General features: G+C 40.9%; 1 protein-coding gene across 1 annotated transcript in view; it reads left to right on the forward strand.

The window, feature by feature from the left end:
* LOC106975709 (uncharacterized) overlaps positions 1–16,699 on the forward strand; it is a 53,542-nt gene extending 36,843 nt beyond the window's left edge. Inside the window, exon 5 of the mRNA XM_053217787.1 lies at positions 13,809–16,699. Within this exon, the coding sequence (XP_053073762.1) occupies positions 13,809–13,873 (65 nt within the window). The 3' untranslated portion in view covers positions 13,874–16,699. The remainder of the gene's footprint in view (positions 1–13,808) is intronic.
* Positions 16,700–17,848: the final 1,149 nt, after the last annotated feature.

Below are 17,848 nucleotides of genomic sequence, written 5' to 3' on the forward strand. Positions count from 1 at the left end.
AAAAGTTGTCTCTACAGACTGTCTCTGATTTCTTTTTTCTGTTGAACTCACTCCCTGTCTTGAACCACTGCTCCTTGGATCTTCTCAAGGTCACCAGTGACCTCCAAATTGCTAAATCCAATGGTCAATCCTCAATCCTCACCTTACTTGAACGTTCTGCAGCATTTGGTAGCTAATCTCTTCCAACCTTTAGGAGCACTTTCTGAACTTGGCTTCTAGGACTCCATTCTCTCTTTTTCATTGGCCTCTCCTCAGTCTCCTTTGCTGGTTCCTTCTTATTTCCTTGATCTCTAAATGATGGAATGCTTATAGAGCTTATAGAAGACCAGCCAGAGAGCTTATAGATCTCTAAATGATGGAATGCTTATAGAGCTTATAGAAGACCAGACATCTTCTCTCTCTAACCTCACTCACTCTGGGGGTGACGCTGGACCATCTCATGACTGGAACCCCCACCTATGTTCTTTAAGACCCGTGCACACAGAGCACTGCTTACTTGGATCCTCACTTCTGATGTTCTATCAAGGGGGCTTTTATTGGCCCAGGCAGTACTGGACTCTCCTATGGAGAAACCTGGAAGTCCTAGAGAGTAAATGTCCCCAAGAGCAAGCCCTCAACCAAAGATGGAAGGCAATTTGGTAGGTAATAAACCTAGCTTTCTGATCCCTCAGGATGCCTTTGAGGCCTATTCTACAGTCTTTCCTAGAATTCCACAATGGGAATAGAGTTAAGTTGCTGAAAGGGATAACTTACTTCATTGTGTACCTTTCACTTCCTTCCTCTTTGCTTTCACTTCTCTACTGGTAATTCCTGGACCTTCCTCCCAAACACACTGCTTGCACTCAAATTCTTGTCAGGGTCTGCTTCTAGGGGAACCCAAACTAAGACAAATGCTCCTTCTATGCCAATGACTCCCATATTTATATCTCTCATCTAAACATCCCCCAAATTCCAGAATCATATATCCAATGGCCCTCCCCCACAGCTCTGAATGGATATCTAGTCTCCATCTCAAACTTAATGTGTCCACAAGTGAGCTCCTGATTTTCTCTCCAAACTGCACTTCTCAAGTTGAAGCCATTTTTGACTCTTTCACACTTATGTATCACCCAACCAAATCTGTTGGGTTTACCCTCAACATATGTGCAAAAACCTACCTCTTCTCATCTACCCCTTGGGCCCTCACTCAAGCTGCCTTCCCTAGATTATTGAGATAATTTCCCAACTGCTCTCTTTCTCTCTCTTCATCTCTTGCTCCATTAAAGTCTATTTTCCTGGGGCACCTGGGTGGCTCAGTCTGTTGAGCGTCCGACTTCAAGTCAGGTCATGATCTCACACTCATGGGTTTGAGCCCCGCGTTGGGCTTTGTGCTGACAGCTCAGAGCCTGGAGTCTGCTTTGGAATCTGTGTCTCCCTCTCTCTCTGCCCCTCCCCCACTCATGCTCTGTTTCTCTCTCTGTCAAAAAATAAACATAATAATAAAAAAAATTTTTTAAAAAGTCTGTTTTCCTCACAGCAGTCACAAGGATCCTTCTAAACCATAATCACGTTGTGTTACTCCTCTGCTCAAAACTTGTCAATGACTTCATCTCAGAGCCAGAACCCAAGTCCACAGTATGGCACATAAAGTCCCATATTGTCTGCTGCCTGTCTTAACCTCTGATCTTACCTCCCACCACTTTCCCACTCATTCTTTCTGCTGTGGGATCATTAGCAATACTTTCCTCTTAATACACTAAGCATGCTACTTCCTAGGACCTTTGCACTTTTCCCTGCAACCCAGAAAATTCTTATTCCAAATATCTACATGGTTTGCCTATTCATTCGTTCAAGTTCTTACTGAAATGTCATCTTACTTAGAAGGGACTTTCGTTGTTAGGTACGAGCCTACATGTTCTCCTTTCATTCTCTTGTCCAACCCTTTGTTCCTCCAGCCTAGGAATGCTAGTGGCTTCCAGCCATTGTTGATTTCCAGGTTTCTTTAATGTGAATTGTTTGGCCCCTCAGGTATCCCAATACCCATGCAATCAATTCTTCCCAAAAAATTCCTCTCTTTTGATTCTCTAGGCCTATTTCTGTGGGAGTCACTGAATCTGACTGACAACTTGTATCAGTTTCAGTCCCAGAAGGAAACGTGTAATTAGAGGAAAGTTTAATAAAAGGAACTGTTTACACAGGTGTTGGTTTGGTTTTGGAGAAACAGCAAGGGATGGTACAGTAACTCTGGGCCAGGAACGGCCTGGAGCCATTACTTACCAACTCCCAGGCCCAAGGGGGCAAGGCAGGGATTCTCAACCTCAGCACTAGTAACGTTTGGGGCTAGATAATTTTATGTGGTTGGGGGAGGGCTGTTCTGCACATTTTAAGGATGTATAACAGCGTCCCTGTCTTCTGGCCACTAGATGCCAGTAGCATTCCCCCCATCGGGACAATGAAGATGATCTCCACACATCACTAAATGCCCCCTAGGGGAAAGAAGTGCCCGAGGTTGAAACGTACCAGGCAAGGGCAGCTTACTAGAACCCTAAGAGAGACAGGTGTAGTGAGATGGACATCCCACCTGCAAAAGCTTCAGTAGAAAGATATAGCCGAAACATGGTAATGTGATAGGAAAGGAGCCAGAAGAAGAAATATCCAAAATCAACTCTTTTCTTTTCCTGTAATCCTTTGCCGCGCTCCAACTAGCCAAACCAACCTGGATGCCGAAGTACAAAAGAGTATATTGTGTAGTCTATACATATCACCCTCTGATGACAGATAATGGAGTGGAGAAAGGTAGGGAACAGATCTAGAGAAGAAGACAGAAGGTGTATGGTAACAGTCCTGTATCCTCGTAAACACCCCCTGCATCCTGCCCTTTGTTGCTTTCCATAACACTTACCACCATTTGACATGCTATATATTTCCTTATTTGTCCACTGCCTTGTGTTCAGTGCCTGGTGCATTGTAGATGTTCAGTAAATGTTTGCCAAATGAATGAATCAATGAATGTGTGATGGAATCCAACATGAGAAATTAAGTTCTGGATAGGTTTTACTCTGGAAACAAAGTATAAATCAGAGGACAAAAGGGAATTATTTAGTTTCAGAATAATACTACCTAACAAGTTTATTAGTCACTCTTCCAAAGAAACAGAAGCAACAACATGTATGTGTATAAAGAGAGATTTCCTTTGAAGAGTTGGCTTACACGATTGTGGAGGCTTGGTAAATCAAATATCCGATGGAGTAGGCCATCAGGCTGGAGACTCAGGGAAGTGGTATAGTTTGAGTCCTTCTGGCAAGGGGGAGGTCAGTCTTTTCCCAGAAGGCCATCAACTGATTGGATGAGGCCCACCCACTTTGTGAAGGGTAATATGCTTTACTCAAAGTCCACCAATTTAAATGCTAATAATATCCAAAAAACAGTTTCATAGAAACCTCCAGAATAATGTTTGACCAAATATTTGGGCACTGTGGCCCAGTTGAGTTGATACATAAAATGAACCATCACAGCAAGATTATAGTGTATTAAATTATATTTGTAGTATATAAATTATATTAAGGATTTATAGTCTGAAGAAAGTAGGCTGGGATCTTCAATCCTAACGTTTTACTTTTTCAAAAGGTAAAAAAAGAATAAAGTGAACTGCTACTGTTAACTTATGTATAATTATGTACTAATTATGAAGACAGGTATATCTTAACTAATCCTGTTCTACATTTTTATCATTTATTTGATAAAAGTCTTCTAGGCCAAGTATACTGAATGATGAAATCGGAATCCAAAAACAATTTGTCTAAATGGTATGATAAATACAAGAAAATGAGGTTTAGTAAGGATTCAAATAAGATCCTTAAGGTAGAATATATAGAATTTAACATTGACTATGAAGTGTGATTTAAAGTAGCATATAATCACAAATATATGGAAATTAAACAACACCCTCATAAACAACCAATGGCTCAAATAAGAAATTGCAACAGGGGTGTCTGGGTGGCTCAGTCAGTTAAGTGGCCACCTCTTGGTTTCAGCTGAGGTCATGATCTCGTGGTTTGTGAGTTCAAGCCCCACATCAGGCTCTGCATTGACAGTGTAGAGCCTGCTTGGGGTTCTCTTTCTCCCGCTTTTGCTGCCTCTCTGTCTCTCTGTCTCTCTCCTCTCTCTCAAAATAAATAAACAAACAAGCAAACTTAAAAAAAGAAATTGCAATGGAAATTAGTAAATACTTTGAAAGTGAAGACATAACATACTAAAACCCATGGGAGGCAGTGACAGCAATGCTCAGAGGGAAGTTTATAGCTGAACACATTAAAAAGGAAGAAAGATCTCAAACCAATGACCCAACTTTATACTTTGGAAAAAGACAAGCAAAGTTAACCCAGAGCTAGCAAAAGGAAGGGACAAATGAAGATTAGAGCAGAAACAAATGAAATAGATGATATAAAAACAATAAAGAGGACCAATTAAACCACATGTTGTTTCTCTGAAAAAATCAACAAAACTGAAAAACCTTAGGATATATGGCAAAGAAGAAAAGGAGGAGACATAAAAACTAAAATCAGAAATGAAAGTGGAGACATTACTACTGATTTTACAGAAATAGAAAGGATGATGAGGGACTACTTTAAAACACGTGAGGGTATGCCAGTCAGAGTGGCCAAAATGAACAAATCAGGAGACTATAGATGCTGAAGAGGATGTGGAGAAATGGGAACCCGCTTGCACTGTTGGTGGGAATGCAAACTGGTGCAACCGCTCTGGAAAACAGTGTGGAGGTTCCTCAAAAAATTAAAAATAGACCTACCCTGTGACCCAGCAGCAGCACTGCTAGGAATTTACCCAAGGGATACAGGAGTGCTGATACATAGGGGCACTTGTACCCCAATGTTTATAGCAGCACTCTCAACAATAGCCAAATTATGGAAAGAGCCTAAATGTCCATCAATTGATGAATGAATAAAGAAATTGTTGTTTATATACACAATGGAGTACTACGTGGCAATTAGAAAGAATGAAATATGGCCTTTTGTAGCAACATGGATGGAACTGGAGAGTGTGATGCTAAGTGAAATAACCCATACAGAGAAAGACAGATACCATATGTTTTCAGTCTTATGTGGATCCTGAGAAACTTAACAGAAACCCATGGGGGAGGGGAAGAAAAAAAAAAGAGGTTAGAGTGGGAGAGAGCCAAAGCATAAAAGACTCTTAAAAACTGAGAACAAACTGAGGGTTGATGGGGGGTGGGAGGGAGGGGCAGGTGGGTGATGGGTATTGAGGAGGGCATTTTTTGGGATGAGCACTGGGTGTTGTATGGAAACCAATTTGACAATAAATTTCATTAAAAAAAATTAATTAAAAAAAATAAAATAAAACATGTGAGGGTATAGAGACATTGGAACTCCTTACAATACTGGTGGGAATGTAAAATGGTGCGGCCACTATGGAGAACAGTTTGGTGGGTACTCAAAAAATTAAACTTAGAATTACCATATGCACTGGCAATTTCACTTTTAGGTATACGCTCAAGAGAATGGAAAATCAATATTCAAACAAATACATGTGCTGGATGTTTATAGCAGCACTATTCACAATAGTTAAAAGGTGGACATAATCCAAATATCCATCAGTGGATGAATCGATAAACAAAGGTGGAACACCTATATAATGGAATATTATTCAACCATAAAAAGGAATGGAGTGCTGATACATGCTACAGCATGAATGTACTTCACAAACATTATGTTAAATGAAAGAAGTCAGACACAAAAGGCTACATACTGAATGATTCCATTTATTTGAAATGTCCAGAATAAGCAGATCGATAGAAACAAGACAGGTTGGTCATTGTCAGGGCAGTGCTGAGAGAGAGGAGAATGGGGAGTTTAATTAGCTATTTAATGGTCACAGAGTTTCTGGGGTAATGAAAATGTGTTGGAACTAGATGGAGGTAGGTGAGGGCTGTATAAAATTGTGAATGTACTAAATGCCACTGAATGGTTCACCTTAAAATGGTGAATTTAATGTTATGTGAATTTCTCCTCAATCTGAAGTAGAGTATAAAATGCACAGGAACTTAAGAGATATCCCGATTTTATATAGACTTTTTTTCTGGTAAAAGTAAAAGTAATAGAAAGTGTTGTGCTATTCAATTATTTAGTACCAATTAGAGTATTTAAAATGATTTGGAAGAGGAAAGCATATGCTCATTAATACAAAATACACATATGACTACTAGACAGTAATAAGAAATCATAAGTTCTGGAGACGTAATGTATTCCCCTAATAATTTTTTTTTTGACTCTAAAGTTTTGAGAAGTTAACAGAGACTCTACCTCTGGTCAGTTACAAGGCTTGTGGGTTATTTTTAAGAAAACTACAGTTTATGTTTGCTGTGGTGTGTTTTGTTGCTATTTATACTCGGCCGCTAGAGGGGTGTCCATGATTTGATGTTTTAGGCTTTGTTCTGACACCTGTATACCAGCACACTGGGTTTATTATTTTTTTCACTTAGTTATTTAACAAGAATTTTTATATTCCTTGTGAATGGGCCAGAAATAGTTCTACATGCTTTAAACAAATATTGAGTTATTCAATTCTCCTACCAACCTGATGAAGTGGCCTCTATTCTTATCCCCATTTTACTGATGAAAACCCTGAGGCACAGATTGGTGAGACAAATTGCCCAAGTTCACACAGCCAGCTATTGGAGGAGCCAGGATTCAAGCCCAGACTCATGCTCTTCATGATCTTTCTCACAGTGCTGCCTTTGTGAAAAAGGGAGTATGTTTTAGAGACCACTGTTGTGTAGGGAAGAGGGATGGAAGGGCAATGCCCCACGTCGTGGTGAATGTAGTATTCACAAAGAGGAAGCCACTGCACTCTAGATTCATTTCATTTTTGGTAGAGTTTCTAGCCTGGAAGATGGAGTGAATACAGCATAAATTGTTTACGTGGGCAAGGCATTTGGCAAGTCCCCTCATAATTTATTTTAGAAAGGGTGTAACAATGGGAACTGGATTCTAGATCAATTAGGTGAATTCATGTCCAGTTGAATGACCATATCCAAAGAGGGGCACTTACTGAATTTCCTTTCACTCTGTTAAGAGGCCTCTTGTGGCAGGTCCCAGAGCTTTGGGCTGCCTTTTTTGGGGGGCTGCTGCTCCTTTTAAAATTTTTAATAAATTTCAGTAAGGATATCATTAAAACTCAATCTATTTTAAAGAAGATTGGTATCTGGTTCTTATGGGATAGGGCTGGGACAGGATAGTTAATGTGCTAGAAGCTAGAATGGAGAAAATGAACCTAACAAGATGGAATTTAACAGACATGAGAAGTCCTTTATTCAGATCTATGAAAACAAACAAATGTCCAAGACCTGGGTGGGGTTGAGATGGCTTAATGGCACCACATGGGGAAAAAGAAAAGACTCCAGTTTCTGTTGGCTGGAAGCTAAATATGAGTCAACAGCAAGTTGTTGCTGCTTAACAAAACAAAATAAAATAAAACCTAAAGAAATCTTAACCTGGAAAAACAGAATTTTAGTATCTAGGGCGAGGTGCAGGAACCCTTTTGTTTCTCCTTCGCTGGTCAGCCCTTACCTGGAGAACTGAGTGGTCTTCCAGGTATTGTGTTATTGAGGGACAACATCAACCCATAGAGGTCCAGAAGAAGTGGCTGGGAAGAGGCAACTCTGAAACCATCTCCTATGGAAAATGTCTGCAGGAATGGGGAATATAACTGATAAAGGATGTAATATGTTTTCAGTTACCTGGGTGGGAGGCAGGGGTTCAAGGAGATAAGAGATGACTTACTCTGTGCTGCTCCCTGACATAGAAAAGTGACAGAAAGGGAACTTAATATTGTGTCAACTCTGTGCCAGGAAATGATAACCATTTTACGTGTGTTGTTGCACTACCTCCCTGCACAAACTCTCTGAGATAGCCACTGGTGCATGTCTAGCACCTTAGGAGTGTTCTAATAACTCTCTTCCCTTTGAAGATCCAGCGAGGGGAAAGCATAAGCTTGTTCATATAAATACAGTGCGCTGACACTGGGCTCCAATATTCACCTTGAAGACTAGGCAATCAACTTTAGAGGAAAAAGGTCCTTTGCTCATAGGGTCCAACACAGTGTTCACCACCCACTTCCTGTACTCAGACCAGGACAAGACTGGAGGAGGGCAGTGGAAAGGGGGATTTACTGAAAGCTGTCAAACCCAGAAATGGCACCTGCTTCCTTCCACCTCAGCTACTGCTGGCTGGTAGGCAGGACAAGAACTCTAGAGCTCTGCCTGTTCTCCAGGTCACTGCTATGGAACAGTATGGTATAGCCACCCCCAGTCACTGCTCTGCATCAGCAAGTCCCTGCCCACTGGCTCCTTAGCAGAGCCTTACTCCCACTTACTCTACCTTTGGGTTGTTTTTCAAACAACAACTTGAAGATACTGTCCAAGAAATTATTTGGAAAATACTAAGGAAAGCATTAGCATTACAATCAATCACTCCTATACCTCCCTATGAAATATAAATCCCGCTCCCTGGTACCCAGGACTCTCCAGATACAAATGGAATGTGTTTTTCAATCTTTGTTCTATTACATCTGTACATAGGTTCTCTGTTTCATCTAAATTGAAGTTCTCATCCCTAATATCACTCTGCCAGGCCTCTCCCTGTTGTTTCCTGCACTTGGAAGGACTTCTTTCTCTACACCTTTCAAAATCATACTCAGTAGTTCAAATTCCTTTTAAATATCATCTCCTTTTTGACCCTGCAACCACTGACCCATAGATGAAATGTTTCCTTCATTGAGCTCCGTAGTACATAGCTAAAACTTTTGCATGGCACCTATGTTGCTACTTGCCAGTCTCTGAGACCAGTTTACATACGATGACATGGACAGCTTATTCATTTTGTTCCCTCTGTTTATAAAAATGGAATTTCTAGTGGTTTCACATTGCATAATGGCTCATTGTAACCCATTTCCTAAATGGGAAAAACAACTCGGAAAACTAAAAGGCAGCAACACCATTTTGTACTTCAACACTTGTGCAACTGGATATTTAAACCATCTATGATTGATAGGGTACAATGAGGAAACAGCTCTATTTTTCTTCTGCCTCTGCCTTGAAATACTCTGCTGGTTCTCCCTTCCCTCTCTCTCCCTTGGTGATATCATGGGCAGATCCAAAGGCTCTCCATTCACTTTCCATTTGCTCTTGAGTATTGAAACAGCTTGGCTTTTCAAGTATTAGAAGGTATTATCTAGTCAAAAACTTCAAACTGTCATCCAGGTCAGAGTGTTTCCCTTCCCTTAGCTCAGAACTGATTTTTGGTTTGAGGACTTACCAGTGGGAAAAAAGATATGTGGCCTATTCTTTTGCTTCCCTTTCTTTTTGCTTTCTCTTCCCCCAGCTTGCCTGGTAAGCATACCTGGAGCCACTCCTAATACACTGCCAGAATGCCTCTTAAATAAGGTTTGGAAAAAATGATAATTGTAGTAAATGAGGTAGAGATGCTGGAAGTTCCTTGGCTGAGGAAGGGGTGAAAGGCTCAGAAAGGTGGGTATGTTAGAACAGACTTACTGTGCAACACCAGAGAACTATCAGATGCCGGTGGTTCTCAGCAAAACCCAGAGAACACTCTTCACTAAAGTAGAAAGAAATGCTTCAAAAGGGAGACACCAACACCTTGACAAACTCAGTGTTGTTTGTTTCTGCAGGCCAAAGCTGACAGAAGATCTTCCAGGAAAGTGGTCTCCCTGGATTTAATGGGGATAATAGGATTCTGGAATAGCAGAAGCCAGCTGATAACACAAAAGTAGCAGAGTGAAGGTGGGGTCGGTGGAATTAATTGGCTGTGTTAATTGCCACAATAAGCCAGGTAGATGCAATTATCCTAATGGGAAACAGTGACAACCAAGAGGACTTGACCCTTAGAAATTGTGGCAAAGCCAGGTCACCTAGGAGTGAGATATATGGGCAAGCAATGAAGGCATTGCTTGATTTATATATCCAAGAAAACCTCCTCTTGAGTCGGTACCACAGTGGAAAATCATGGTCTCCTGTCTAGTTTCAAGAGTTTAGGCAGTTTTCAGTCTCAGAATCCATTGATTGAAGGGCCATGCCCCCTTGAGGAAGGACTTTGAAGCACCATAGCAAGTAGTTACAGTGGCTATTAACAATCCTTCCTGAAAGGAGTCTATAGACTTTAACCAGATTCATTATATACAGGGGAAAGTGAATATTCGGGTATTTTGAGGGCCATGGATAGGCTGACATGGACACCAAGGGACCCAAAATAGCATCAAAATCCTTATTAGAGAGGGATGTTTAGAGGCCAGGTAATAGATGTCATCCTAGCCCAAGTCAGAGGGCTGTGGTATTCTTAGCAGCTGGAAGAACTCTCATGTTGGTTCTCTGTGGAGTTAAGTCTTCATCGTAGGAAAGGCTAAGTGGAAATTCCTAAAAATCCTCCCTGATCCCTATCCTTAGGCAAAAATAGTAAGTTGATGCCAACAGAGAATCCTGCAGCAATTGAGGTCACCCTCAGCCACTCAAAGGATACAGGAGTGATGCTGTTCACGGTAACCCATTCAATTCACAGTCTGGTCCTTGCTGAAAGTATATAGATTGTGGATGGATGGACTTTGGTTATCTGGACATTCTGGTCACTGTTCTATTACCCTGATGACACCATGCCAATTGGGCCTGGTATCAGAAAGTGGGCTAGAACTTTGAATGTGTAAGTAAGAGATAATAGGAGATGATTCAAGAAACTGACACATCTGTGGAATTTTTAGAGACACGGTGGTCTAGACCACGGGTTGACAAGCTATGGCCTATGGGCCAGATCTGGTCCACTGCCTATTTTTATATGGCCTGCAAACTGAGAATGGTTTTACATTTTTAAATGGTTGGGGGAAAAAAAATCAGAAGGAGAATAGTATTTTGTGACATGTGAAAAATACTTGAAATTAAAGATTAGTGTCTGTGAATGACATTTTATTGCCACGCAGCCACACTCATTCATTTATGTGTTGTCTATGGCCACATTCAAGCTTCAACAGTAGAGCTGAAAAGTTGCAACAGAGACTATATGTGGAACTCTCTTCACTTCATACTGCTTCTCAGGGGAGCATAACTCACTCAACACAGTATTATGGGTGCTAAGCATATTGTTGTACCATGATATTTTATTTTATTTTATTTTATTTTATTTTATTTTATTTTATTTTATTTTATTTTATTTCATTTCATTTCATTTCATTTCATTTCATTTCATTTCATTTTATTTTATTTTATTCATTTCATTTCATTTCATTTCATTTCACTTCATTTCATATCACCAATGCATATCCTTCATGTCAAAGCAAGAAAGGGGGACTTCAAATGCTGCACTTTTTCATCACTGGAGTGTGATTTCCTTTTTCTTGGATTATACTCATTATGTAATGACACTATAATTGTGCTAAAACAACCTTACCAGATTAAGCGGCCATCACAATATTTCCAACTCACAGAAAAGCGATAGTCAGAAATATTAAGAAATTTAAAATGGAATATCTCAGTATAACAGAATTTCTTCACAAAAATTAAACACGTAAATGAGGCTAACGTTTTCAAGTGGCTCATTTGGTAGCAAACAAGAAAAGCCATTGACCATTAGTAAATTCATTAAAACATGTTTGACTGCAGAAGCTGAAAAAAATGTGTCCAGAGAAAAGAAACTTGTTTAAGGTAACCAGTCTTTTGGTAAGAACAGCTGGTCCAAGTGCTGAAGACATTGGGATAACATCAACAGTTAGTTAAAACAAAGAAACAAACAAAACATAAAAAAAACAAGGCTAATGGCTATCTTTCCTTGTATCTTGATGAGTTGACAGGTGTCCCAGATAATGCTCAGTTATTGCTGTTTACTTGACGTGTCAATGTCAAGTTTGAAATGGCTGAAGAATTGGATCCTACAAATGGTGTGTAAAGAACAGTGACAAGTTGAGAAGGTCTATAATGCAGTACAAACCGACGTAGAATCTGCTAAACAGTATTACAACTGCTGGTGGTAAAAACTTCTGTGGAACAGAAAAAGGCTTAATTGGACAAATTTACAAACGTATAAACTTACAAACTTATAAAACAATAAGATGTTAACGCCTGTGATTATTTACTGTATTATTCATCAGTATATCCTTTGCAGAAAATATTTGAATCTTTGTGTTGTGGAACCAAGAGTGTAAAAAATGAACTTTATTCACTCTTATGGACTTAAGCATCTTCAATTCTATGAATTTTTGTCAGAAATAGAAGCAGGGAGCCTGGGTGGCTCAGTCGACTGAGTGTCTGACTTCAGCACAGGTCATGATCTTGTGGCTCGTGGCTTGTGGTTTGTGGGTTTGAGCTCCCGTGTTGGGCTCTGCACTGCCAGTGCAGAGCCTGCTTGGGATTCTCTCTCCATCTCTCTCTCTCTCTGCCCCTCCACTTGCACTAGCTTGCTATCTCTCAATAAATAACTAAACTTAAAAAAAAAGAAAAAGAAATAGAAGCAAAATATCCTGACTTGGTGTCTTAGTAGTGGTAAAATTTAATTGCGATTCTTTGTTTTTAGCTCAAGACTGAAATTGAGGTTTTCTTTCTGAACAAGAGCCACCTTCAACCACTATTATTTAATGCTCAATGAACTTCAGAAAGTTTTTGCTAATTTTTAGATGTGATGTGGTATTAAGAAATCTTTTAGACATATCTACTGCTATATTTATAGATGAGAGGGCATGATGTTGGGATTTGCTTCAAAATAATCAGGGGCAGGAGTCGAAAGCAAGGGGGTACAGATGAAATAATATTGGTCATAAAATGATGAAGGCTGAGTAAACTGTACATTACAGTCAATATACTATTCTCTCTAATTTTGTATATGTCTGAAATTTTCCATAGTAAGAAGTTACAAAAAAATAATGTCTGCTATCACAACTGACAAGGAAGCTACATGATAGATTAGTTGGCCTATAAAGCTGTCTTAAGAATCAAGAGGTAACCAGGGCTGCCTGGGTGGCTCAGTCGGTTAAGCATCCGACTCTTGATTTCAGCTCAGGTCATGACCTCACGGTTCATGAGTTTGAGCCCCGGGCTCTGCACTGACAGCACAGAGCCTGCTTGGGATTCTTTCTGTGCCCCTCCCCTGTTCTCTCTCTCTCTCTCTTTGTCTCTCTCAAAATAAATAAATAAACTTCAAAAAAGAATCACGAGGTAACCAGAGTATTCATCAAAGTGTTCAAAGGACCAGACAGCAGTGGGTCCTTCAGGCCCTGGATGTCTGGGGAACCACTGCCAGCTTCAGCCCTGGAATTAATGGGCCCCGGGGAGAATCCGAAGGTCAGCAAGAATGAGTCAAGCATATGATTTGGTTGAGCTCTCAGCTGGAAGAAATGTAGAGTCCACTCGGTAAGGAATGGAAAAAATGTCTAGAAATCCTCTGCCCATTGGGGAGTGGAGAAGGGAAACCCTCTGGCTCAGCCAAAGACTCAGCTGACTGAGGATAGTATGCACAAAAGATAGATAACCCAGTGGGTAGATATGCAGGGTTTCCAGACTTCCTTGGACAAGCATGGAAAAGTTGAGTGAGTTAACTTTGAAAAACTTTTACAAACTCAGAAAGGAGGGAAAGGTGATGGAGTTCAGTGGTTCAGAAACTTGCCTGAGATCAAAGGAAGTCAAATTGCCTGAAGCAAGGGCTGTTCTTTCATGAGCCACACATTCCTTTAAGAATTTAAATTTTTTAAATGAGAGAAAATAAACAAGTGTGCACAAAATAAATTTTTGCATTTGATTTCAGGGGCTTCCCCAAAGCCTGGGATCCATGAACCCCAGATTAAGAATCCCTCGATGAAAATCTTATAGAAAGTTCACAGTGGAGAGTAAGTGGCAGGGAAGGCAAGAGGGGCATTGAGGAATATGGTGTGTCCACTTCAGGCAAGGAGTAGCAACATCCAGGATGTTTTCCTGCCCTAGGAAGATACACGTGAAGCCGCAAAGTACCAGGTATGTGGACATCATCTGCCTAGTAGAGATGCATAGGGGAAGTTACTGGAAGGTTGGAAATAGCTGCTTGGGGGCGCCTGGGTGGTTCAATCAGTTAAGTGTTTGACTCTTGATCTCCACTAAGGTCACGATCTCACATTTAGTGAGTTTGAGCCCCGCGTGGGGCTCTGCACTGACAGTGTGGAGCCTGCTTGGAGTTCTGTCTCTCCCTTTCTCTTTGCCTCTCCCCTGCTTTCACTCTCTCTCTCAAAATAAATAAAATAAACTTAAAAAAGAAAGAAAAAGAAAATAGCTGCTTGGCTTGAGAAAACCAAATATTTGGAACTCTATCATATTTAAAATATAGGCCAACCAGTTCACGGTTGTAATCTCCAGTCCATCCTCTATAATCACCATTAATGATGTGTAAACTTCAAATCCATTCAAATAGCCTTTTATAAACCATGTGTCAGGAAGTGTGGAAGAGGAAAAATATTATTGAAACATGGACACTAACACAGGAGCATTCATTTCTAAATGGAGAATGTAAATGGCCCTTGATAAAACCTGGCCCTGGATTCTTTGACCTTCAACTTAAACCTCTCTCTTCAGGACATTTTCAGGTACACAAAACCATAGCCATGCCTTTGGAATCAATCCTCACTTGATATTCCTTCGTGGTCAAGATTTCAAACTCTGAAATTCTCTTAGACTACAAGCCCTTATTCTTCTGTAATTCTCACACCGATTAATTTTTTCCCCTTTATTCTCAGCGTGAACCCCAGACCCGTTGGATATTCATATCCATATAGTCAGCTCTCTTGGTTTTCACTTGCCTCTTTCCTAGCCTCAATGCCACAGGCATGTAAAGCAACCAAGGACCACTAGGTGGCAGCAGAGTCTTAACTAAACTGTCCCCGAGCTTGGGCCCCAAGATAATTGTTATTAATCACTGGAGCCTCAAGTTTAAGGAAGAAATGGAATTAAACAAATGGTAGAGAACACAGAGAGATACGTTGGCTGGGGACAAGAAGATCTTGAGCCTCCACATAAATGTAAACCAGAGAAGTGGCTGAACCTAAGCAACGGGGGAGGGGGGTAGCGGGACACTCCCAGGTTCATTGACTGTAACCATTTCGTACCTATTCATGTGGCCAGTCTCCCTCTGCTTTGAAACACTCGCTGCCTAACTTCTCTGAAGCACTTTCTATTTCAGGGTTAGTGACTTAATACCAGTAAGCCTCCTGGAATCTTTTGCTCTTAACTGCCTTGCTGATCCCCACTGCTAAGTAGCCAACTCTCTTGCCTCTCTCCTTCTGGGTAGCCAGGTTCTCCTACAGAAAGTTGCAACGGTCTACACATTACTCAACTCTGCATCCATAATTTGTAACCTCAGTGGTGACCTCAAGGCTGTTCACCTTTCCTTTTGTCCTTAGTTAACTCCTTGGGGCATCGCTCATAGACACAATTCTAATCCTGCTCCACTCCCTGAAGTCCCTTTCCACATTTCAGCTCCCCAGTCTCACATCCTCCTTTATCTAAGGACTGGGACCATCCATTCAGTCCTTCCCTGCAACCCCTGTCCACTGCAGATTGAGCACAGGACCTACAGAGTCCTCCGTGGGACCTTCCTAGAGTTGGTGGGGGAAGACGTCAGGAATGCCACCCTCTTCAATACAAGTAATAAAGCAATACCCGGCATCTCATCTCAGAACCAATTTGCTTCTCTGAAAGATACTTTACGCTCTGCATCAGCTCGGGCTGCTATAATAAAACACTGCAGCCTGGGAGGCTTCAACAATTAACATTTATTTCTCACAATTCTGGAGCCTAGGAGGTTCAAGATGGAGGCACCAGCCAATTCGGTAGCTGGTGAGCACCTGCCACCTTCTCATTACATCTTTTCAAGGTCTATCCTTGGCAGGATGTATACAGAAAGAGAAAGAGATCTCTCTCTCTTCTTGTTAGACCCCTTATCCCATCAGGAGGCCCTCACCCCGTCAACTAACCTAAACCCCACCTCCAAATGCCATCACGTTGGGGGTTAGGGTCTCAGCATATGAATTTTGGGGGTGCACAAGTGTTTAGTCCAGTCCAGTTACAAATGTTGGTGACTGGAGTGCTTCCTGACTTACAGGAAGAAGCCCTGGGCGGCAGCTTTTATAAACCTCATCTGCAAAGACAGTGATTTCAAACTATTCCCTAAAAAGTAACAAACTTACGTAAAATATATTCTATTCTGGCAGATTTCCACTGACCTTGTCCTATCCAATGATTTCTGATTCATTTGTTCACTCATTCAGTTAATAAATACTTACTGACTTGAGCCAAGACTCCTAACCACGACATGCTGCCATATACACAAATGTGCTGATGCAGCACTTTTGTGGCAGATAAAGAATATTTTAAAAGAAGAATCATTCATCCAGAATTTGTCAGACTCTCCCTCCAGCACTGTGGAAAGAGAGTCCGCTCTCTGGCCAGCAGGCATATGCCAGTGTGCTCAGCTGTGAGTTCAGACAAAGAGTAAGTGCCTCGGGCTTAACTTTTTTTATTATAATCACTGCTGATATTCAAGTAGTGCTCAAAGGCTTTTTATCTAATGGAAAGATAATGTGTGGCCAGCAGATACACGCATGTTCTAGTCTGCTTGACGGGCACATCTCTGAGAACAGTGATGTAAATGAGAATTCCATCATCTTCATCAGTTTCCCCCCAGATCACTCCTGAGTGAACAAACAAGAAAGAATTTTGAAATCTACAATGCTGTAGATGTGACCTTGGCCTCAGAATGAGCTCACTAATTTGCGGGCTGGAATCCTCTAAAGTTCAGCCTGATCCTCCTTCTCTTAAAGCTACCACTATCAACCCAAAGGCACGTCCATTTTAATCTGTATTCATTGAATTAGTGAATTAGTATATTAATTAATGCCATGAGCTTTAATATTAACAAATTAATTTATTGGATAATAAATTTGTTAACAAATTAAATTATTCAAGATGCATTTAATTCATTTAAACTGTATCAATTGATTGGCAGTATTTACCACAAACAATTGGGTATAACATAGGGATATAACAGCTACATCAAATATTCAGAAGATTTTCGAATAGGGTAAAACCTGTCCTGTGTGGTCAAAGCATGTACAGAATGAAGATCAACAGGTAGAAGATGTGGGAAAGCCCGTTTTAGCTTAGCATCACAAAGACCCCTCTAAACAACAAGATTTCTCTATTCATTGGGAAAAGTGAATTGTTGGTCACCTGAGGGGGTTGGGGATTTGCCAGCCTGTGGTGTTGAAGATCTGGAAGACCTCCAGCGCCTCTAAGATCCCACCAGCTCTGAGAGTCTGTGATCTCCTAAATCAGCCCGGTCATTTCTGCTGCAACCCCAAGTGCACAACTGTACGGAAACTGAGGCCCCTTTTGCTGCCAGCCCTCACTCAGCTCCTACAAGGAAGCAGGATGTGGCTCTAGGGACACACACCTGCATCTTTATCCGAGCTTGTGGCGATGAGAGTGCTGCCTCTCATCTCGTAGATTTGTAATGCTTGATGTTGCAAGGCTGATCATTATGAGGAAGCAAGTGTTTAAAATCCTGGTCCGGATTCTTGGCTTCTAGCTTATAGGTGGAGCTGAATTGAGTTTTAAGCCATTAGAACACAATTACAGCAGGATTTTCTGCTTTAGAATATTACCCGTTTGGCTTAGAAATAAATCAAGCAATGCTGAAAGATAGAAGCTGCAGTCTTAAAGTGCTGGAATCAAAGAAGAAATGAGTAGAGAGATTTATTGTCCCGAAATCATTTTTCCCCCTTCTGAAAGCCCAAGCAAAAATTAAGGAAATTTATTCAG

Source organism: Acinonyx jubatus, chromosome A2 (assembly GCF_027475565.1).
Source record: "Acinonyx jubatus isolate Ajub_Pintada_27869175 chromosome A2, VMU_Ajub_asm_v1.0, whole genome shotgun sequence".
In the NCBI taxonomy this organism is placed as follows: Eukaryota; Metazoa; Chordata; class Mammalia; order Carnivora; family Felidae; genus Acinonyx; species Acinonyx jubatus.